General features: G+C 40.0%; 1 protein-coding gene across 2 annotated transcripts in view; it reads left to right on the forward strand.

Annotated features, from left to right (window-relative positions):
- Positions 1-3828: 3828 nt before the first annotated feature.
- Positions 3829-24694, forward strand: part of HDLBP (high density lipoprotein binding protein) — a 32832-nt gene continuing 11966 nt past the window's right edge. The window contains exons 1-8 of one of the 2 annotated variants that reach the window (XM_075201780.1): positions 3829-3984; positions 16013-16079; positions 17120-17220; positions 17619-17773; positions 19495-19710; positions 21193-21399; positions 21609-21824; positions 24467-24673. In XM_075201780.1, coding sequence (XP_075057881.1) covers positions 17145-17220; positions 17619-17773; positions 19495-19710; positions 21193-21399; positions 21609-21824; positions 24467-24673 — 1077 coding nt within the window. In that variant the 5' untranslated portion in view covers positions 3829-3984; positions 16013-16079; positions 17120-17144. Of the gene's footprint in view, positions 4013-16012; positions 16080-17119; positions 17221-17618; positions 17774-19494; positions 19711-21192; positions 21400-21608; positions 21825-24466; positions 24674-24694 lie in introns of both variants that reach the window. The other variant, XM_075201781.1, reaches the window with a different exon arrangement.

Here is a 24694-nt window from a genome sequence, read left to right on the forward strand (position 1 = left end):
CTCCTCTCCATTTACACTCCCGTCCATTGCCTGCGTTCGGCCAATGACCATTGCCTTTCCTCCTCACTGATCACCTCATCCCACATCAGAATTCAAAACTGCCCACCTCCACTGGAATGACCTCCCTCCCTCCATCCGTCTGTCCCCTAATTTTAGCACCTTCAAACGGGATCTCAAAACCCATCTGTTATTCAAGGCCTACCAGCCATCCACTTAACCCCTCATCTCCTCAGCTCGTTCTCCCCTCTCTCCTCCTGGCTCCCTTCTTCTCTCCCCCATGCTTCAATTGGCTCCCCTTGTGCCTGTTCTGTTTAACCTCCCTTAGGATGTAAGCTCGCATGGACCCTCTTCCCTCCTGTCTCTACCTGTTCTTCTGCTCCGTCTTTACTGCATTTGCCTGCCTGGAGTTTTTGAAGTATTGGTATTTTTCGTTTATTGTTCTGTATTGTTTCACCCTCTATAGTTGAACCGCCTTAAGACCCACAGGCTGGGGCCACTTGGCCTTCCTTGTTCTCCTCACCTCCCACTTCCCTGCTTCCTCTTGCGCTTGATACCCTCTACTGACTACTCTTGTGCCTGCTGTCTGTTTCCCCTCCCCTTAGGATGTAAGCTCTTATGTGCAGGGCCCTCTTCCCTTCTGTCTCAATACCATTTCTTCTTTTTCTACAGCACTGTACTTGCTATGCTCGGATATACTGAAGTCTTGGTTATACTCGTTTTACTCTGTACTTTTGTACCCTGGTATACTGTCTGTACTGTAATTTTGTATCTTGTACAGTGCTGTGGATACGGTCTACCCAGGTATTTGTCTGGGTGTCCTGCACTGTCCCCCGGCAATATCCCAGGTTCATATACCCGGGATATTACCAGGGTGGTAATCTGAAAGTGGTATGACTCAATTTTTCTGTTCTTATGATCTCTACAGGTTAAGGTAACATGCTTTGCCAGCCTAATAATAGTTGCCTTTATTACTAGGTTTGAACTCCCTTCAATAATGTCTTCATTTCTTACTGGATATAGTAATGGGAATGAATTTAAGACTGAACATTTCAAATTCTGTCCCCACCATTCATCTAAATATATTTATCTCTTCCAACAAAGAAAATCTACAACTAAATGTCAACATTAACACAAATTTAAAGTCACGCACCAGGCTCTCAGTTTCTGTTACTTACCCCTTTGCTGTTTTTCCAAGCTGTCCCTGTGGTCCGCAGGCTCTGCTGGTCTCCGATCTCTCTGCAGGATGTTGCCCAGTCTGTCTCCACTCCAGAGATCCCTCCAAAACCAGTTTCTGGGTGCTGCAATCTTGGATTTAGTCACCTAATCCATCTCAGCCAATCAGAGTGCTGATTCAGCCCAGCTGACCGCAGTCTCCAATCAGCTAACAACAGTTAGTATAAAAGGACTTCCTGGAGCCCTTACCAGTTGCCAGTGCAAAGTTGTATCCTCAAATGCTAACCTGGTTCCCTGCAGTCTTTTCTATTGTTCCAGCTCAGACAGCGCAGTCTATTGCGGTTCAGCAATCCGGTCCAGCATTCTGGTTCCTGCCTGGTCTCTCTTGCTAGTCTGGTCATTATCTGTACCAGTCCTTTCACATCCATGCAAAGGAACATAATCAGGCCACCTTTGTGGTTTTTGCTAAGAAAAAAGATGTCAGTCTCCATCCCTGCATTGACTACAGAGGTTGAACGATACCACCATTAAGTCATTATCCCTCACCCCTTATCACAGAACTGTTTGGTGTCAGAGGTGCCACCGTCTTTACCAAACTAGATATGAGAGGAGCTTATAATTTAATTTGAATGGAAGACAGATTTTAACACTCGTGACAGGCATTACACAAGTACCTTGTCATGCAATTCGGTCTGAGTAATACTCCAGCGGTATTCCAGCATTATGTCAATGAAATTTTCCGTGACCTCCTCTACAAAACAGTTGTTGTCTACTTGGATGACATTCTTATAATCTCCAGCAATCTGGAATCACATCGTGCCCACGTCAAGGAGGTTCTTTCATGCACTAACCCGCTCTTTTGCAAATTGGAGAAATGCACCTTTGAAGTATCATTCATCTTCTTTTTAGATTATATTATTAATGGCACTGACTTACAGATGGACCCAGAGAAGCTCAAGGCGATTCTCAACTGGCCTCTTCCAACCACTCTCAAGGCAGTTCAATGTTTTCTGTGCTTTGTGAACTATTACAGGAAATTCATTAGAAATTTCTTTACTCATGTGGCGTCCATCACAGCCCTTACCAAAAAGTGCACTCTGCAGTAGGTGTAGGTGCTGAAATATCCAAGCGTTTTGAAGTTTGATATCTTCATCCCTGTGGATATTTTTCTCACAAATTTCTGCCGGCAGAGAAAAGTGGCTCTATGGGAGATCAAGAATTATTAGTCATTAAGTTGGCTTATGAGGAGTGGAGACATTTGTTGGAAGATGCCAAATATGCCATCTCTGTCGTCACAGATCATAAAAACATTCTGTATCTGAAGTTAGCCCAGTGTCTCAATCCAAGACAAGCATGTTCTTTTCCAGGTTTGACTAGAAGCTGTCAATGTAATTGTTGTCCTATAAGCAGTCTGGTTCCGGTCCAGTTCCAGCATTCTGGTCCAACAATCTGGTTCCAGTCCGTTCAAGCATTCCGGTTCCTACTTTGTCTCCATTGGTAGTCTGATCACCATCTGCCCCAGTCCTTTCACGTGCATGCAAAGGAACATAATCAGGCCACCCAGCTTTGTGCACGTAGCCACCAGCTTAGCTCCAGACACACAACCCAATCTGGATACAGACAGATCCTCAGGCGTGACATTCAACAACAGATTTTGGATGGTCATATGTGTGTTCTGCCAGCATCTTGGAAAGTGACTCATTCCTGAAAGGTGAATACTTTCAATTTAATATTGTCTGGTTTCACTGGACTGCAATAATGGCTTCTACGCTCTCTGACAGAAGAAATATAACATTTTGAACGCTACTTGGGGCCTGTAATGCAGCGTTACCAGACTTACTATTGTATAATTGCTGGTTCCCTTTAAAGGGCAGCTGACGTAACTATCTCTTTCCTCATACCAACTTCCTCCATTTTAATTATCCTTCTTTCTAATTTTATCTTATAATTACAATGTTAGCCATAAAATGATTTGTTAAACTTACATTTGATGAATCAATAGTAAGCATTTATTTAGTCCCTGCTTAAAGGTGCACTACCATATAGTAAAAGATTATACTAAGACGCCCGTCCCTTAGCTGTTGCCTCATTTCTCTGGAGCTCCTCAGTTCTGCTCACAGCCCGGAAAGTGGGATTTGCCGGAGGACCAATCACAAGCCGTAATCAAGAAATTATGGTTTGGGATAGGTCCACCCACGGCAGCCATTTAAAGTTGGCCATCTTAATTGGATTACCTTTATTACAAAACAACCAGCTAGGGGTAGGGGCACCTTAGTAAAATATTTTACCTAGGTGGGAGTGCAGCTTTAATGTCAGATAATGCTAAAAATAGTTCCATCACTTGTAAAAATCTGAGCAATCTTTAGACGAATCATGACCAAAAATCCTATAACGTTATGACCAAAAATCCTATAACGTTTTAAATACCCCTCTTCAATAACGTTTAATGCAACCATACATGTTAACTGAAGGCAATGGAGCCCTGTAACCTGTATACAGCATATGTGTCAGTTCGTCTCTTTCAAGTTTAGGTAGTGCCCCCACTACAACTCACTATGAAACGTGTCATTGCAACAATGATTTAATAAAGTTTCTTCAATTAAAAAAACAAACTCAGTTACTCCATCCGGCTTTTCGTGACGCATTTCCGCTTCCTAGTCTCAGTCGTAAGAGGTTTCTCCAGCCCAGCTCTCCGGCTGACGTGTCGCGGCTGATGACGTTCCTCTAACTGATAGGCTAAACCGCGTTGTATATAAGTGCTGGACGAGGCGGCCGGCGCTTTCCCCGGCAGTCAGCGGATCGGGACACGGAGTGAGTGTGTGAGGAGAGCAGTAACCGGGTGTGGGGGGGAGCGGGGTAGAGATATATGTGGCAGGGCGTGATGTCAGCTGGAGGGGGGCGGAAGTGCGGTGGGTAGGGACGGCTCCTGCCTACGTGGAGTAAGCCGTATGGTAGATAGCAGGAGCCGGGCTTGTCATTGACTGATGAGTCTCTGCATCAGCCGGGTTCCTGTCATCTGTATTGTATAGAACCCCTGACACCATGTCGTGACAGTGCTGTCTGGCCGACCAGGCAGCTGATCGAAGTCTTGTCCCATTCTGTCTACATGATTACTATATAGCACGTCCTCGGCTATGATTGCTGGATGCCTCTCAGCACTGCCAAACCCTTTATTATCTGTACAAGTTGGGACATCCTACCTGTCCCATATGTTAGCCCTGATTTATCATCATCTGTACACTGCCTATAACGCTGGTCTTTTACAGATTTGAGAAACTTATATTTCACACCCCCCTGACAGAATATTTGTACCAGGGCTGAACAATTATATATATATATATATATATATATATATATATATCTTGCCAGAGCAAATAGGATTATTTAAAAATATGTGCTGTATATTGGCATAAATAGAATTTATGCCTGAAAATTAGGTACAGTTCCAGCCCTGAACTATCCATATAACTCATTTATTCACTCTTTAGTATAGCATAAAGTATGTTTAAAACAGGTCAGTAAATGTATGAATTACATTTTTTTTGTAATGTGCCCCCATTTCGTTCAATTGAGTGATAATTGGCAGATATACCTAGCTTCTGTAATCTGTAAGGAATGTCCTGTGAGTCAGTGTAACCGGATCTTAGAGTCTCAGAAATGAAAACGATTTATGTTGATGAGAAATCTACTCGTTTCCAAATCTAAGTATTTGTTGAATGGGAATGCTGTGGCGGTGATGAAACTAATAGTACATTTGATTGCTATTTAGTGTTATATGTTGTATCGTTCACCTTAGTGTTTTTGATGTATACACAGGTTTTCTGCCAGATGGCTCTATGTATTGCTGGTACATTTACTAAAGCTATTGGGATAAAAGGCATACTATTTTAGCTCCTGAGTTCTCCAGCAGTTTCTTAATTTGTCTTTTGTTCCTCTTCTGTTTTGTCAGCTACCTGTTTGGCACCTGTAGAGGTGAGCGTTAAATTCTGTACCTAGCAAGAAGCAGAGGTTTAACCTGGGCCTGAAATGGTGACGTTGGCATAGAAAGAGGCCTATAGTGGGAGGGATATGCAGAGTTAAGAGAGGGGGAGTTGAAATCCTCCTAATCCATCTCCTAGCCAGCAGTGTATGTTGCAAGCCCTGCAAGTGAAAATGAGTATTTCTTAAACAATTTGTAACTCGATTACTTTATCTTCTATGCCTTTACTATTTTAATCTGACCGGTGGATAATAATTACATAGACTTTTGTCTAACTTGTAAATGTCTTGTATATACATTGTCAAATAGCTGCCTGTTAGCAACACTCCTAAAATGTTCAATGCTAGTCTAATCAATATAGTTTATCCGGATTGAACGTAATATACCATAATGTGTAGTTTACCTTCATTCGCAATGTCCAGCAATTGCTAATGATTCAAGATATAGTACAATGCTTGATGACAGAAATGTAGTGTTTTGTTTGTATCTGCCATAAAAAGGCTAGTAGATCCTAAAAGTACTTTGTACCCCTTAAACTTTGCTGTCAGCATTATTTTGGTAGTTACAAAGTCAGCAGTTCATTAACCTGTAATTTAATGTTTTGGTTATTTTTAGAAGTAGGCCTAATAAGATGTTCATGAATCCTCAGAAGTAGGCTTTAAAGTTGCTACAATAGTAAAATGTAAATGAATGACCCATATGCCCAGGTAGATGAGCTGTAGAATAGCCAAATGCACTTTAGTGTAATATACACGTGTTGCTGTTCCGCTCGTCTTAATTAGCTGCCTCAACAATGGAAGTTTTTTGTGAATAAGTAGGATATGTTCTATAAGAGTGTAAGAACAACTCTATTGAATCTACAACACCACTTGCATCCATGTAAAAAGTTGTGTACCTGTGTAAACAAATTCTGTTGTGGTGGTCTTGCAAAAAGTGCTCCTTTCAGATTTGTACTACTGTATTTTAGAATATAATCCACTATTGCTCAACATGTATTTCATACTGGTAAAACATTAGCATGTTACCTAGAAATATCCATCCAGAACAGTGTCTTTTCTGGTGGCTATACCTTTTTATACACACACTGGATCATATTTAAAAATAGTGAATAAAAAATAGTCACACATTATGGAATCTTAAGGTTGCCTAAGGACTTATTAACCCCTCACCTGCATAATGCAGTTGAAGTCTCAGGTTTATTTTTTTTAAATGGTTATTTATTCAATAGAATTGTTGCTAATTTCTGGTAGATAATGGGTTAATACTGAAACTCTACCTATATGCCAGTTGGGCTGCTCTGCTGTGGCAAAAAGAGGCTCTGATGTAGCATTAGAGAAAACTGGTTTAGCGAAAACCTAATTCATCTGTGAATTTAGCTTCAATTATAGAAGAACCATGCAATAAAATCTGATAATCAAGCACCATAGGACTACTATATAGAATATTGCCATTAAAATAAGAATGGGAGGGCTTTCATTTTTATTTAAATCTGTTTTTGCAGGGGACATTGCAACCCCCCCATCCCCTCAGTCTGTGCTGATCATTGTCCTGTTGGGTCGCCGCCCCCTATGTTAAAGGATTCGTAAAAAAAAAACCCTGCTCTTTCCAAGCACATTCCATAATTCCAAGCATTCTACCATCTGAGGGAATGTTTCTGTTAAAGAAACACTGTTTTTTGACGGAACTTCTAATGTAACACGTTTGTTCTTTTATTTACCCAAACTAAGGTTTTTGATTAGACCTGGTAGTCCTGCAAAATAGTGAAAGTAAACCTAGAGGGGCCTCCTTTTAGACTTGGGAGCAAAAAGAGGAGGAAACAATGTTGCAGTGCAAGGGGTGCCTATGCATTTGTTTTTTGCATGCAGGGAAAATAATGGCTGTTTTTGCATGTGCACACATATACTCAACAGCTTTATTTTTACACAGCAATTTAAAGTTGAGCTAGGACTTGCCCCCTCCAAACTCTAAATCTGACTGCATATTTAAAATTTACCCCCCACCCTACTGCACTATAACAATGATTTTGCCAAAGTGCAAATTTGTTCCCTTTTTACTAAATTATTTTTTAACTTTGCTCCTACAATCTCTAAGGGGTAGATTTAATTCCCTGCATTGTTCTAACAGGACTACACAGGCCGCACAAAATTACAGTTACTATGGTAATTGCTGAGCATTTTTTCTCACTTTGTTTTGTTTAAATGTGGTTGATTAAGTGGACAACAATGTAGTAAGAGTTTACAAAGATATAACTTAGAAACACAAATCTCAACTGTACTTGGAAAGTTAGGTTCTCCTACCATACAGAGTAGTTTTCATTTTTGTTTTGTTACTCAATCACTTTTCTGTGTGAAGTGACAATTTTGCAGTAAGGTGAGGAATTACAAAGTTGTTTTTCCCCTTCTGATGATTGTTGTGCTTGACTATAAAGCAACAGCAAGACCACACACAATCTAATGTATATTAAAAAAAACTTGTAACAGTAGATTAATGTGTATTTTTCTGTAAATGGCCTTAAGCATATTATATTGCAGGCAGCAAACTAGTTAATGTGTTTGATGTATGCTGAGCTGGCAGGGAGCTCTGGCCCTTTAAGTAGTCCCCTCCCCCATACCGGTAATACAGGCTGTGCTGAGGTGGCAGTACAGAGGAGCCTGTCCCTGCTGATCACAAGCCTCCATGCTCTGCGACTGAACCTCCTTCTCAGCACATACACACCTGCTAAGGCTCTGCACTCTGACAGTGATCCTGGCTGATCCCTAGTGTGCAGCGACCCCTCGTCTTAACACTTCTTCATCAGTTGTATTGCAATGAATCCGCCTACAAATGTTTGTCTTCCTTAGAACTGAAGTTTAGTTGGTGGAATGCAGCAAGGCAGGGTTACCACCCCAAGATGTCCTTTTTATGTAGGAAAAAAAAAAGTTTTCACTTTTTTTTTTCTGTCGTGCTGCTAATTTGATCAAGCTGGATCTTAAGCAGGCTGTACGAAGACCCAATGTGTCTGGGAGTACAATTCATTTAATGATTTTTTTGTCCAGTATAACATTATATATGCGTTGACCAGCACACTGGTTTTTTTTTTTTCCTGACTTTATTTATTTTTTACTTTAAGTAAACATGTTGGAAAAATTAGCTCAATCCTTTTAGAATCTTTAGTATGGTCTTATTACAGCCCTGCCTCAGAGTTGTCCTTCATTGTACTCTTTATTTGCAGAGTAATTGTGGAATATCTGTTGATATAGCTACCAGTATATGCAGATGTAGCAAGCTTTAATTTAAGTTTCTAAAGCAAAGGAGTATTTTCTACAAAGGTTACTGTGCAAATGTGTAAAATGTCAGACTGGCATAGTATCCTAACCTTTGAACTTTGGTTGCCATCCTAAGTTTTTGAAGGTACTGGACCTTGTCTTCTACAATCGTGCAGCTACAGAGCAAAGGTGTTTTGTTTTTACCTTTTAGAATTAACCTGTACGGACCATAGCAAGTTCATGCTCCTATATACTTAATAGCTACTGTTAAACCAAAGGGGTTTTTTTTTCTTTATTTTTTTTTAACCTCTAGATGGTTTTTTAGCTTTAATGTGCCTTTCTGCAACTTTTATGAATTACACAGCTTTTTTTTTTTTAGACTCGTTTCGCCCCTCTTAGTTATATATTTACATCATCAGACAGACTTCATTTCCAGAGCCCTGGTGTGCTTGCCATATACATCATCATCATCACCATTTATTTATATAGCGCCACTGATTCCGCAGCGCTGTACAGAGAACTCATTCACAGCTTTGTTTTGTGCAATTGTCAACAAACACAAAGTAGCTTTGCTTTATATCACTGTGGGATGAAATAAAATCGCCCAGCAGTTTGTAGAAAAAAAAAAAGCAATTAATTTAGTAAATGTTCTAAGAGTATATCTACTTGCCTGCATATTAGTTGTCTGGAAGTGAGGAAACCCCTTTAAATATGTTACCTGGAATTGTGCTCCTTGTGTGTGCTCTGTCCATATGTTTACCAAAGGCTTCATTTACAAACAGATTTCAGCTACATAAAATTCCTTCTGGTCAGGGTTAAGAACACTAACTTTATAATGGTGAGTTATTAAGCAAATTTGGCGTTCAAAATTGTTAAATTGTTTGATAAATTAAATAAGCATAAAAGCACACAATGGACCGTGTGGTTGATAGTACATCAGAGTAAATCCAGCCCTGTTAGTTTCCTGATTTGAAAGGAACTTGGTCCTTCAAAGCCAAATTATTTAAGAGGTTCTTTCCTGAGTGACAGTTTGCCCTTCAGAACATAGGTCATGCAACATTAAGATGTACAATAAAACCACTTACATGACAGTCCAGATAGTAGTCCATTTATTTTGATTTATGTGGCTATATGGCGTAACCCAAATGCTGTAGCGCTAATTTCTATCTTTTCAACAATTAAACTACCAGAATGTTTGTGAAGTTTGTCATCTTTGTATGTAATCCCAGTGGCTACCGATATGAGGTTGGCAATTGAAATTTTATAAAGAAAAAAATGTAGTGTTTTCTGGGACAAATTATTTGTAATGTACTAGTCAGTAGTGGAAAGTTAATGTACTGCAAAGTATACTTGCTTTTAAATTGTAGTCTAAAATAGCCTTAAGTATTAGGGATGCCTCATCCCAAGTGGATTACACCGAGGTCATCTTACTCTGGATGCGGGTTTTCATGCAAGTGTTGCGCTCACAGATCTGTTCATACTATACCATTTGACTGCTGGATATGGGTACATTGTGTAGGCTAAACTTGGTAATAAACTTTTCTCTCAGTTCCAGAAGAGCAGTGTAACTACAATTCCCATCATGCTCTGCCAGCTCCATGACAGGTTGCCTACTCCGGCTTTAATTGTGTATCAGACATTAGTGCAGTGTATGGAAGTTTGAGCTTTCCACGTCCTATTCCACAGCGCTGTGCAGTCAGGGGTAATTGGGACAATTTGAATATAAATGACAAATATCATAACAACAGTAGCAGAAAATGTGAGAAGACCCTGCTAGAGCTTACAGTCTGATTGCTGCATGCTGCTCCTTGTTAAATGAAACATTGATTGGAAACCACTGGTACAATGAGGTTTCCTTGGTTATCAGGCTTACTGTAGCATTCAGCTTGGTGGGAGGAGTTGATTCTGAAGGTGATTACATGTGCAGCCGGCGCTTCAGGGAATTGTCCTTCCCTGGAGGCTCCCACCCTACACATGAGACAGCGCACATCTGCATTATTCCCATCCGTGCCCCAGCAGCACAGAAAATAAGAACTGTACAGCAAGCAGGGTGTCTTGTGTGTTGTGATAATTGGGGCGTATGCATATTAATCCTCTCATTCCATCTTTCTTTGATTCAACCTGCTAGAAGGTTCATACATTTTCTTTTATTGGCAATAGCAGGCTGCTTAGTAGTTAAAATGGTGCAGGCTCCAGCTGACTGAGCACATCTGTTTCAACTCAGGGAAATCCCTGCTTCCACACACAGCGGACATGGCATTCAACAGAGTTGTCCAAAATGGCCAACAGGATGTCTAACAGCAGCACGAACTGTTTAAGCTACTACTCCACTTGTTTGCTTTTTAATTGGTCTGTTTTCACAGCTTATTACAAATTGATAGTGTAACTACTTATATTAGTTGGAAAGACTAATCGCCCTAAGTTCTAAGTGAGTGACAATCATTTATTGGTTTTTATGAGACAACGTAACATTTCACTTGAAATACCCATTTATTCACACAATAATGTAAGTAACTTCAATCATCACGTTAATATTTTAAGAAGTGCAGGTTTGTTTTTCAGTTTTTGAATTTCACCTGTAGTGTAGCATGTAAACTGTTCCAAGATGTTTTGCCTCATAGAAGAAATGTGAAAATTGTCTATGCTTAAGTCTCTATAACTAGGGAAATATTTTATATTGTTATTCCCAAAGGAATTGCAATATAAAATAGTTTTTCAATAGTCTATTTGAGAAACATGCAAATTGTGTGGGGCAAAATGCAATTTACTGTAGTTTTGCACCTTTTTTTTTTTTTTTTAATTAAAGTTTGTGTAACCTCAAATATGTATTTCTATATGTGTAGTTCAACTGGTAATGTGTGCAGGAATAACGAATGTTTACCTGTTCACTTAGAAGTCATACATCCCAGCACTCCCAGGCAAAATGTTCTGAGTAAATGTGGCCATGCCACTTATTTGCCCGTACTATAAATATAATAATGCCAGTCCCCAGTTGTGTAGGCCCAATCCTTCTTGTAACCATGGGACTGTGTCCTAAAAAATGTTATATATTATCTGCATGCACAGCTGGAACATATAGTTCTGCAATGGTTACCTAAAGTGGGGACAGATTTTAAGTCTCTTAACTAAAAAAAATCCCCCAAACCCTGGTTTACCTCTTTATTAAACTCCTAAATCTATAGCGAATCTCGTTTGTCAACATCACCAACATTTATATAGCGCCAATAAATTCCGTAGCGCTTTACAGTTGGGAACAAACCGTAATAAAACAATACTGGGTGATAGACAGTGAGGTAAGAGGGCCCTGCTCACAAGCTGCTGTACTCACACTCACCCTCGACCTGCCTGTCCAGACATAAGGTGCAGCAAGTGCGAGTTATAACTTCCGGCCTCGTTTTACTGCACAGCAAGATAAAGCGTATTTTGTTGCAGTTGCTTTAACTTCCAACTCCAAGTAAGATCCACACTGGTCACTTTGGTCCATGAAGGGTTGTATACTCTGGTCATACAGACTACACAATTGTGTTAATTAGTTATTCATATCTGCTGCAATTGTATTTTGCTGCAATCATCGCACAAAAGTAAACCACTTCTATAAGGCAGAAATGAGGTTATTTTCCCATGAATACATATTGTGCAGTACCTGGCACTGCTTTTATCTTTCTAGTTCAAGGTACAGACTGTGGTAACACACAGTATGCTAGAAGCATTGCAACAAGATTGTAAGGTATTCACAATTAGCACTTTTTACACAAGACACGGTCTATGGTAGGGAGATATGACAAGGAAACAGTTGCTTTAGGAAAGATTAAACTGTCATCAACATTTATTTATATAAATATAATATTAATTGGGCAGCTTAGTGGTTAGCACTGTGGTCATGAGCTGATTCCCAACCATGGCCTTATCTGTGAGGAGTTTGTATGTTCTTACCATGTTTGCGTGGGTCTCCTCTGGGTGCTCTGGTTTCCTACCACATCCCGAAACATACTAGTAAGTTAATTGGCTGCTATCAAATTTACCTTAGTCCAGCGGTTCCCAAAGTGTGTGCTGCTTCATGGTCACAGGGGTGCCGTGGCCAGGAAGAGAAAAACAAAACAAAAAACTTACCAATCAGTTAGTGCCCAGGACCCAGCATCCTTCCCCTAGCTTCTCACTGAATGTCGTGCATGATGTCGTCACGCCTGACATTCAGTGAGGAGGGAGGGTGCTGGGTCCCGGGAGCCGCCGGATTGGTAAGTTGTTTTTTTTTTTTTTTGTTTGTTTTTTTTTGTTTTTTTTCCTCCTCTTACCTCCGCGACGCAGAGGGGGCACAGTGTGTTAGCTGTAAATTATTCTTTAACAGAAATATAATTGAAAAAATATATAAAAATATTATTTTCCCTTTGATTTGTGTGTATTTTTGCATACAACTAAATAAGTATTTCTGTTCTAACCTAAATACTTATTACGTTTTTTTGATCCAACTACTGCTCGCTACTGCTCGGTAATTATTTTGGAGGGGTGCCTTGAAAATTTATGGAGTCTCTAAGGATGCCGCGAACTGCAAAAGCTTGGGAACCACTGCCTTAGTCTCTCTGACTGTGTGTGTAGTTTAGGGAATTTAGACTGTAAGCTCCAATGGGGGCAGTGACTGATGTGAGTCTTCTGTACAGTGCTGCGGAATTAATGGGGCTATATAAATAGCTGATATAATGTCAGCAAATTCTGTAGCACTTTACAATTGGGAGAAAACAATACTGGGTAATACAGACAAAGAGTTAAGAGGGCCCTGCACACAAGATGTCTGATTCATTAAGGGGCGCATACTGAGCGCGATGTGCGTTTTGTTTTAAAACCCACGTAAATCGGGCAAATGTATGGTCGAATTGAACAAGGAGTGGATGCAAAGTGGTGTGGTGATGAATACAGGTGCAGGTCTAATCTACTTTAGGAGACAAGACACTGCAGGATATGTCCAATACATATGTGGAATATAAACTCAAAAGAATGCACAGGGGAAAAAAAAAATCTATTCCGTTAATATCACCTGCTAATAAAATAGGCATTAATGAAAAAATGTTAAAAAAACAAATTTTTTTTTTTTTATCTCCCATGAAATGCATTTATTAGGATGTTATGATTTGTCTCTGGTACATAAAATGCATTTACTGCTGCTCCTGTTTACAAACATGCACACACAAGTCATCACTAGTGATTAGCACTTAGACTAGACCTGTAGCTGGAGCAAGAAATAATGCTGAAAAGCAAGTGCTTGAGATGCCCCTTTGACATTTTCTCACATTTTGATTTACATCAGGAACATGACTACCACGGCTCCATGAACATGACTACCACGACAACACTTACTCCGACATCTTGAAACGGAAGGAGGTGGCGTCTGTACAATGTAGTCAAGAAAACTTCTGTAATATACAGGCGCCACCTCCTTCCGTTTCACCCTTAAGAGTAAGAATAATAGTGCCGGCGTTGAGTCGCGTGATTGCATGCGCCCGGCTTCTTAAAGAGTCGCACTGATTGAAAGTCATTTTTTTAATGAATCGATATTCACACCATGTCGGGGTCCCGAGATTCGCAGTGAAGATGTCTGGGTAAGTGTTGTCATCATCACACTTGTGTACCCAACCCTCATGGAGTAAAAACAGGTTTATGTTGAAGTTTTTAACTTTTTCTTCATTTTTAATGCAGATAAAGAACCAGATAACTACATAAGTCCTTTACTAAGGTATAGATAAGCAATGTTTTCAGAGGCAACATTAAAAACTGAAGTCTGTGTATGATTTGTAATTATTTCAAAATTAATCTGCGTGTGAGAGGTTCTGCAGATGGTTAGTGTTTCCAAATAAGGGTTTCATCATGAAGATCAAAGAACATTAAAAACAGTCACTTTATAAGCAACAATTTGGAGAAAGTTGAAATTAAATTTAAATAACTTAATATACCTTGAGCAATGCCAAATTAGAAGACAGTTTTACAAAATCGAGCATCTGTGCAAGAAGAGCATTTGTACGCGAGCCTACGGTTAAAAAGGATGGTCTTCCACGGTAGAGATAGTGAAACTGTCCAGGGGGATCACAATAGCCTGGATACTTAGCAGATCTGCGATCTGGGAAGATGGCATAAGAAAACCACTGTTGAAGAATACACATGATCTCACCTAGGACCTCCTTAAGAGTTGGGAGCAAATCCAGGCTGCAAATGTGCACCTGGACAAACCTGGATATGATGCAAGGGGTGCAAATTTAATTTTTACTTTGCATGCATGAAAAATACTGCCAGCATTTGCATATAGCACACACATACTGTGCAGCTTTACTGTAACATTGAGATTTAGGTTGAGATAGGATGCCCCCCTGCCCACCTTTAAATCTGTCCATACACTTAAAATGCGCCACACTTCCCTGCAACTCAGCAGCTCTGCCAAGGTGCACCTTCTAACTGGATTGTACTTCTTAGAGTCCCATTGTGTTTGCCAGAAAGCATGTTAGACCCTCTTTCTATGTGGAGAAAGATGCGATGGTCTGATGAGAACAGAGTATTGAGCATTGAGGCTCCATTCAATTACTGGTCCAAGCCTAATGCTGTACTTAGTTGTCATTTATTTGTATGTATGCACATGCATATTACACAGCACTTTACAGAATGTTTAATCATTCACTTGGCTACCCCCAGTGGAACTTATTCTACTTCCTAGACACACACTATTGGACCATATTCATCTGACTTTGAGAGGCAACCCATGCGACCCCCGCACAGATCGTGCCCTGGTCAAAACAGAACCTATTGCCTCAACATTGCGGGGCAGCTATGCTAAACCCTGTGCCAAATAGTCCCCATCCAACCTAATGGTGTTCAAGCAATACTGCAAAATAATGGGTGTACATTGCAGTGCCCAGATGCACAACGCTGGTAGTTACAACTGCAATTAAGCATTAAAATAAGGAGATAAGTAATCAGCTATTTTGTTTTGTTTTTCAGTAAGAAAAAGCTTGTGTGTGTGTGTTTTTTTTTTTTTTATTTTTACATTCATCGGTGGTAAAACATCTGTTTTTATTTCATGATGTAAGAAAATAAAATCTCAAAAGGGCTGAATAGGTTTTGTAATGATTGTAGATGCAATACTTGTGTTATTGCAACTGTAAATGTGTTTTAAATGTGTAATTTTTTGGTTACAAGCTTCAGAGTGGATGAACTTGTGTTGGTCATTGCTGTTTGTGTAGCTATTTGCTTTCTGCAGTGTTTGAATAGTTATTGATAAAAGCAGCATCCTGGACTATAGTGCCATGTTTTTATTGAGTTGTATCAGTCTAGTGATCAGTGCCATATACCTCTCTATTTAATCTGTCTCATATGTGTTGGTCATACAATAGAAGCTATTGAGTTCTGTAAGTTGGTAGTATAAGAGCAGCCCATTGCAGAGTCCATATTTTGGGGTTGTCTAGCACCAAAAGTGCATAAGGGGTGATTGGTTACTGGCCTCACTTACAATGCCATAACTTAGGGTGTAGTAAGATGCATCCTTTGAGTATATAGTTTTTAGATGAGGTTTAATATGTAACCGATTTTTTATGCATTACTTGCTGTGGCATATATTGATGATGATTAAATCCCATAGAAGCTGGCAGGCTGAAAGAAGCGTTCAGCTCACCGGACGGACTTTCTGGCTTTTGACCCTTTAGCTGGTAAGTTATTTTTTATTTTTATTTTTGTTTTGTTTTTTCTTCTCATTTTCATCTGAATTTTTGCCAACAATAAAATTTCTTTGACTCGAATTTGTTCGAGACCTTTATTTGAATTCTGGTGACATTGAGCGAATCTGTTTACCGGTATGCCAGGTACTAACATGAAATTGTAATTGAGCAAAAGATCTTTCATTGCTGGTAATGTTGCTGTATTTGCCATGTGTACAGCAGAGTGTGCCATTAATGCATGCTGTAAAGCACATTTAGCAATGGACTGAGAAATACAGGTGCAAAAACCCAACTAACTTGCCAAGCCTGCCCTAATACCTGAAATACCTTATTAAAGGGCCTGGGGATGCAAATGTATAGAGTCAGTGTCAGATTGACCTATTCCAGTAATTTGTGTTGGACTATTCTGCTGCTGAGCAAGTCTGTTAGTTGTACATTTATTCTTGTGGCATTTGTTTTTGTACTCTAAATTGTTCTGCAATAACCTCAGGTTCTTCAGATGAGAACAAAATTAAGGATCCACTGAACTGAATGTGATTTTTGCACATTCAAGCAGTCCGTTCATTACTGGTATATAACCTGAGATTTAAAGTGCACCTTTTGTGGAGGAAGCCATTCTGTGGGACAATATGCAGCCTATGGGTTCACTAGGACTAGTTCCTAGTGAATTGATAGACTGCATTCTCAGATCAAGATTGTTTCTTTGAACAAAATGTCTGCCCTCATTGAATAAAAGGTTACACTTTTATGAGGGCAATGTATTCTTCTTTTATGGGTGAAGAAAAGATCTATGTCTGCCACTAAAAATTGTTGTACAAATTCTAATCTGCGTAAAAATGTCATAAAGCACACAGAAGTTGCCTTTCACTTGTTGTTACTCTACAATAGTATGTGCCCTATTGTTTGGTGCTGTTTTGTTTTTTTTTGTTTTTTTTTGTTTTTTTTTTGTTTTTTTTTGGGTGCCTCTTCAGTAAATAACTATAATGGTTAGTAAATGGGTGAAAGCAGATTTCAGTATGTCCTTCTTGCAGTGGTTACACGGATTTGCGTGGGACAATGAGCTCGGTGGCGGTTCTTACCCAGGAAAGCTTTGATGAACATCGCAGTGGGCTGACCCAACCAGCGGTCAGAGGTTAGTTCAATCTTCTGTATACACACATCCATAGTCTAAGCTACAATCTGCTCTTAATCACATATATTTTTATTTCTTTTTAGGTAACAATACAAAATAATATAAGCTCTAGTGCATTAAGCCTAAGCAAATAAAATATACAACATATTGATCACAGGAGCCTACCCTAAGCATTTATAGGTCCCATATTGGCACAGTACAATCTTCTGAATGTTCTATAAATAGTCTCACAATTGTTAAATCAATTGTTAGTGATCCAAACTGCATTATTCAATCTCCAAAATCTACATGGTATGAACTGTACTCTGCAGACCATGTCTAGCATGATGTGGCAGAAAATAGTCTGCTTTTCATTTGAGTAGAACATACTTAACCAATTCGTGATTTTTCAATTACAGTGGCGGCCATTGGATCAGAGGAGGAAAATGATCCCCCCACTTACAAAGATGCATTCCCACCCCTCCCGGAAAAGGCTGTTGGCAGCGAGACCCCTTCTGAACCTGCAGGTGCATGGAGCAAGATCAGGCCTATCAAGTCTTCCGTTATCACTCAGGTTGGTTGGTGGAGCTTCTCATGAGTGAATTATCTTATCTTCCCTCCTGCCAGAGTCACCACTTGCTCTCAAAGCTCACTCACGGTCAATAACACCCATATAACCACACTTCAATCTATCCTAAATGCTGCTGCAAGACTGATCTTCCTCTCTCACAGATCTACATCTGCTGCACCACTTTGCAGATCCCTACACTGGCTCTGTGTGTCCTCCAGAAACGAATTCAAATGACTCACCCTTAACTACAAAGCCCTCAACAACAACACCCCTGCATGCAACTCAAATCTCATATCATAATGCTCTCCCTCCCGCCCTCTTATCTTATATCGCTCTCTTACCTGCGCCTTGTCTCTGCTCTGATAACCACCTCTCACTCCCGCCTACAAGACTTCTCCCGTGCTGCTTCCCAGTTATGGAATTCCCTACCACGCTCAGTCAGACTTTCCCACAGCCTTCAAATCTTTAGGTGTTCTTTGAAAACCCATCTCTTTTTTTAGAGATGACCTTATCCTCGATAACACTATTCACACTAATGCACCCTCACAACTATCCCAATCTCCACTCTCAGCCACACTCGATCCTCTTATTTCAGCTGTGCCCTCTTCCCTTTAGAATGTAAGCTCTCTAATGAGCAGGGTCCTCCATACCCTTTGTTTTCATGTCTCCATTCATTTTGTCTGCCTTGTCTGTTCCTGTTTTACGCATGTCCTGTTTTACGCATGTCCTGTTTTACGCATGTCCTGTTTTACGCATGTCCTGTTTTACGCATGTCCTGTTTTACGCATGTCCTGTTTTACGCATGTCCTGTTTTACGCATGTCCTGTTTTACGCATGTCCTTGTGTTCCCTACAGTACGGCGCTGCAGAGTACTGTGGCACCTTACAAATCTATAATAATAATAATTATTGCAGGTTATGTCCCATATGCATTTGCAGTGACCATTTTCTCCTGTAAACCTTGACACTTAACTGAAAATAGATTGCATCACTGTGATATGGGACAAAGGCCCAAATACGCTGCTAAGTTTGTCTCCTTGAAAAAATTGTTACAGAAGTTTGTGTTAACACTCATAGCAAAAAAAGTATTAAGGAATCTTCCAGGAAATTGGCTTTCAATCTTATACTGTAAATTCCCTGTGATAATATGGGCAAATCCAGCTATGATTTTCCAGGTCAATGCAGTTGCTAAATTGGAATTTGGTGATCAAAATACCAAACTCCTTCACTTGGCTACACTGACTCCAGAGTAGACCAGAAATTATTACATACTTACATGTGATTTGCTATATAAAGAAGCATAATGTTCCTATTTCTCTTTTTTTTAAAAAACATATATTATGTTTACCTTCTCATTACCAAACATATTTCAGTATCTTAATACTTAAAGTACCTCTTTATATTGTGAAGTTGTGTAGAATTCAGCAGTATCATGAACCCGGTACACATCCTATGAATACAGAGAGTGTAATCATGCACATTTTATTCATTGACCGATGAGTGTATTGAATACTGACATTTTGCCACAGTATGATAACTGCATCTAACTGTTCTTATTTTATACTTATGTTTTGCATTGAATAAGGTGTAAACTGATATACTCCCATTTGATTTAGAAATTCAACCCTTATGGTCAGATTTTACATTTCTCAGCAATGGACACAAATGTTTACAGCAGTGTGAGACACTTATACTAAAGCATAGCGGTCCTGCCTCTTTATCCAGGTGTTTCATGTCCCGCTGGAGGAGCGCAGGTACAAGGACATGGCTCAGTTTGGGGAGGGCGAGCAGGCCAAGATTTGCTTAGACATTATGCAGAAGACTGGGGCTCAACTGGAGCTTTCTCTGGCTAAAGACCAAGGCTTATCCATCATGGTTTCTGGAAAACTCGATTCTGTTATGAAGGCACGGAAAGAGATAGTGACCCGGCTGCAGACCCAGGTAAGATGATTGTACTGCTGTATACTGCATAACACAGGTGGAGTTGTAGCCTTGACACCACTACATTCCCATGATGGTGACCGGCTGAGGGGGTTTGAGGCGTCTCTAAGGGCTAGGTGTAGTGGGAACAAGGAGTATTTATGGGCATGATGCAATTTAAATCCCCTTATGGTTAATTTAACATACCTTCTGGGAAAGTTTAATATTGGGTTAATCAACAGACTTTCTGCCAGCATCTAATGTCAACAGAGATTTATTTTTTCCCATGTGCTGTGTATCGAAGGATGGGAGTTTGTTCTTGTTATGAAGGTTATAGGTTACTGAAGTGCATCCATCTCTCTGTCTGTTTTAGGACTGCTTTTTCTGATTTCCATACGGCTGGAAATTATGACCTTGGTCCATTACAGCCTGATATATTTAGGCTTTGTGAATTCTGCAATTTCCCTCTGTAGATGTAAAGCGCAACACTGCAGTGCTGGTGTGCCATGTAATTAGATGTAGTGTACAGTCAATGTGGAGTTCTGCTAGACTGTGACATGGGCAAGACTTCATCCCTGCATAGAGATCAATTAAAGGCAATATCATTATGGCAAAACGCCTGCCATTGCTACGGTCTCCTGTGTATTATGGTAGGATTAGTGGATAATGCCACACACTACATCAAAAGTTTACTGTTAAATAGAGCATGGTACTGTAGATTATCTGTAGGGATTGTGTAGATTTAGCATCTAGTTTCTTTAGAGTACAGTTGTGAAAAGGCACAACTGCAAAGCAAACTACTGGGGTCTGTGTGTGTAGTGAAGGCAACATCATATTATACCCCAAGCTATTTGAGAGTTTTGCGACTTTCAGAATGGAGCAGCACAGTGGATAGCATTGCTGCCTCACAGCTCTGGGGTCATGAGTTCGATTCTGACCAGGGCACTATCTGTGTGGAGTTTGTATGCTCTCCCCATGTCTGTGTCGGCTTCCTGCGGGAGCTCCAGTTTCCTCCCATGCTCCAAAGACATACTGGTAGATTAATACGTTTCTGACAAAGTGGACCCGTGTGCATGTCAGGGGATTTGGAATGCACATTCCAGTGGGGCAGGTGCTGATGTGAAGGGGTATATAGTTGCTTTACAATGCTGGATAATGTGATTGTCTCTATATAAATGTCTGCAGGTGGCTGTTAACTTTAAGGGCTTTCTAATGAAAACCAATAAAACAAATGTTTTCATTTCATTATGAGATACCTGTAAGATATTAAAATTATATTGATCATTTTACCGTATTCTATGAAGAATTAGCCAGACTAATTGGTCCAGCATATGTATAAAAGTGTCCTGCTGTTGTCTTCCATAGCTTTCTGTAAACTTTATATGCGTAACATACATTGCTTTCTTACGGAACAAAGGTGGCATGTTATGTGACTTTTCTAATATTTTAGTCCCTTGTTTTGTTGAGAATATTACAGAAGTGACTCTCCACTGATCTCTCTAGGCTTCAGCCTCAGTCGCTATCCCCAAGGAACACCATCGTTTTGTGATTGGCAAAAACGGAGAGAAGCTGCAGGACCTAGAATTGAAAACCGCTACCAAGATTCAAATCCCCCGGCCCGAGGATGCCAGTAACCAGATTAAGATCACTGGCACCAAAGAGGGCATTGAAAAAGCACGGCATGAGATTCTGCTCATCTCGGCCGAGCAGGTAAAAATGTGGTCAAGTCCCTAAACCTATACAACATTTGAAATGGGCTTTTCACGCTATTCTTAGGCTAAATGGAAGACTGCATATAATCAGAGTAAATGTGCAGCCATGGTAGCAGTTTACCTTTGTCAGTATATACATTACTACACAGAATACATTTGAATTGTACAGCTCTTTGATTTGATTTTCATCTCTTTGTCACCATGAAGGATAAACGAGCAGTGGAACGCTTAGAGATTGAAAAGGCCTACCATCCTTTCATTGCTGGACCCTATAACAAGACGGTGAACGAGATCATGCACGAAACTGGAACAAGGATAAACATCCCACCTCCTAGTGTCAACAAGACCGAGATCGTCTGCACTGGAGAAAAAGATCAATTGGCACAGGCAGTGGCAAAAATCCGTCAAATCTATGAGGAAAAGGTAAGAATGTCTTGTGGTAGCTTTACTTTTCATATGCCCACTTGTTATCTCACAAACACCATAAACTATATGCTCAAAGTACAAAATAAACACTCATTGTTACTGACATTGCGAACTACGAATCCTATTAACACACACAGTACTAACTACCAATACTGCTACTGTACAAACACGCTGTCCTCCATGTTGCTTGTCGTATATATCTCACAACCTCCATAACACAAGATATAACGTCATTATTACAGACCGTACCAACTAAATACAATATGCAGATACTATATCACAAGTCTTCATATTGTCTTAATATGCATCTCGCATGTATTACACTTGCCATATTGTCATCGTATGATGCAATCCCACAAACAATCCACTCTCACCATAATGTCTATATCAATTCAGTATCCATCACTCACATAATACCTATCATCACATCTACTTACAATCCACACAATAACCCTTATACTGTTCCATATTACTATACTCTGCACATCTTGTGTGTCCTCTATTCTTCACCATGTGGTAGGCAAATTCTTTTCTTAAGGCTCCTTTGTGGGCTGAGACTCTGCACAGGAACCCTCATTGACATGTAATTTGTGAAGGTGTCTAGAAAACGGAGACTGGAGGATCACTTAAAATTGACATAGGAAAGTGTTGTCTGATCCAACTTTAACACATCAGCGAATTAATTGTGATATGACCTCATTTAGCTAAATAAGCGGTTCGTGGGCTCCTACTTTACCTTGCAAGTTTTGTCACATTTCATCATGGAACATGGCTCCTTGTCCAATGGGACGTTACTTACCCTCTGAAGGTCTTACTTAATCAGCAAACTATTTACTAATACAAAAATGGATATAAATGCTTTCATTAATGTGACTTGACCCCATAGTAGAAGACCACACGCTTCTCAGCTTGGCTTCATGTTGGTGCTCCCAGTGGGATTGACCCTGGTCACTCGCACATTAAGGCCAAATCTAAAAAAAGAGTTTCAGTCCAAAATGCACTCATTATTTTCTTGTGTAAACTTTGTATAACCTGATATACTTAAACCTTGGGTCTGAAAACAATGCGCACCATTCCTAAATAATGAATTCATATTCAATTGTGTAAAAGCGATGTGGGTCCAACATGACTATCCAAATCATTGAATCAGTGCGTTTTTGCTTTGTATATAAATTTCCATTGGTTGGTAGAATGTCATGTGCTGAAACATCCGTGACTTAATGCCGTTCTACATAGCTGATGTGTTCTTGGAATGCATGGAAGTCTAGCATGATGGCTTTGAGAGAAATTATGTAAAGTTATATTCCTTACATAATACAAGAATTGCTATTTTTTCCTGTTTTATTTCGTAAAACAAAATGAACTGCCTCCCTTTTCCCTTTCTTTTATGAAATGTTAATAGAAAAAAAGACAAGAAAATTCATTTGAGGGGTATTAAGTAACGCAATGGTAATTATGTCAGATATTGATGGCCCTTAATCAGCATGATATTGAAATACTGCATGATACTCTGCTAGCAATTAACCACACCTTGTTCAATTAAATCAATTAGTTTGTTTATAAAACTGCTGATAGTGAGCCAATGTTAATGATTTAAAATACTTTGTATGTATGTGTAATTGCTGATAAGCGAGTCTATGTTGACAAAAAATTACAAATTGAAATGTTGGCTGTTTTGTCTGTTTTAAAGTGTGTACCAGTCATCAACCCACTTTCTTATCATAGATTTGTAAGGTACCACAGTGCTCTGCAGTGTGTGTACAATGGGGATAACAGGACATACATAAAACAGGGATATACAAGGTAGACAAAATAGATGCAGATGTAAAAATAAAGGGTAGGGAGGGCCCTGCTCATAAGAGCGCTTACTTTCTAAGTGGAGGGCACTGCTGAAACAAGGGGAGCGAGTGTGGTTCAGAGTAGAGATTGGAACAGTCGTTTGGGTGCGTTCGTGTGGGTAGTATAGGTGGGATTAGGGCAAGCTCTAATAGAGTGGTTTCCAGAGAGTGTTTAAAGATTTGAAGGCTGTGGTAGAAAATCCCACAGGTGGGGTAGCATTACATTAGTAGTATAGGCAGGAGTGAGAGGTGGTTACCAGTGATGAGGCAAAGTGCAGGTAAGAGGTAGATCAATGAGGTTTCGGATGTATGATGGGGTTGAGCTTTTGTAGGTTAGGGCGAGTCATTTGAATTTGTTTCTGGAGGATGGGATGGGGGTGCAGGGAAAGATGGGTGAGCAGAATTCCAGATAGCAGGATGTTGCAGTAGTCATAGTGATGAAGATGAATGGATAAGCGTTTTGGCAGCATCTTGGGTAAGAAAAGGGCATATTCTGGCAATGTTCCTAATGTGGCAATGACAGGAGTGGAGAAGACTAGGTGTTAGGAATAAAGCAGAGGGCATAGTAAAGTGTCACACAAAGGCAGCTGGCTGGGGAGACTGAGGGTATTGTGGTATTCGTGACAGCACATTGTAGGCAGTCAACTCACAGGGGTCCTGTGCCTCATGGCTTAGGAATGTCTCACACTCATAGTAAATTGATAGGTTAAATATTGGTTCAACCTGTAAAATGGCTGCATCTACTATGCAGATGCTCCTAATATGAAGAGTAAGCTTTTATCTGACCTTTTATCCCTGCAGAAGAAGAAAACCACCAGCATTGCAGTAGAAGTGAGGAAGTCCCAACACAAGTATGTCATTGGCCCTAAGGGTAATAGCCTGCAGGAGATCTTGGAGCATACTGGGGTGTCTGTGGAGATACCACCCAGCGATAGCAGCTCAGAGACTGTCATCTTACGGGGAGAGCCTGAGAAACTAGGCCAGGCACTGACAGAAGTGTATGCCAAGGTATGGGTTGTTGTGTATCTG

Source organism: Mixophyes fleayi, chromosome 3 (assembly GCF_038048845.1).
Source record: "Mixophyes fleayi isolate aMixFle1 chromosome 3, aMixFle1.hap1, whole genome shotgun sequence".
NCBI lineage: Eukaryota > Metazoa > Chordata > Amphibia > Anura > Limnodynastidae > Mixophyes > Mixophyes fleayi.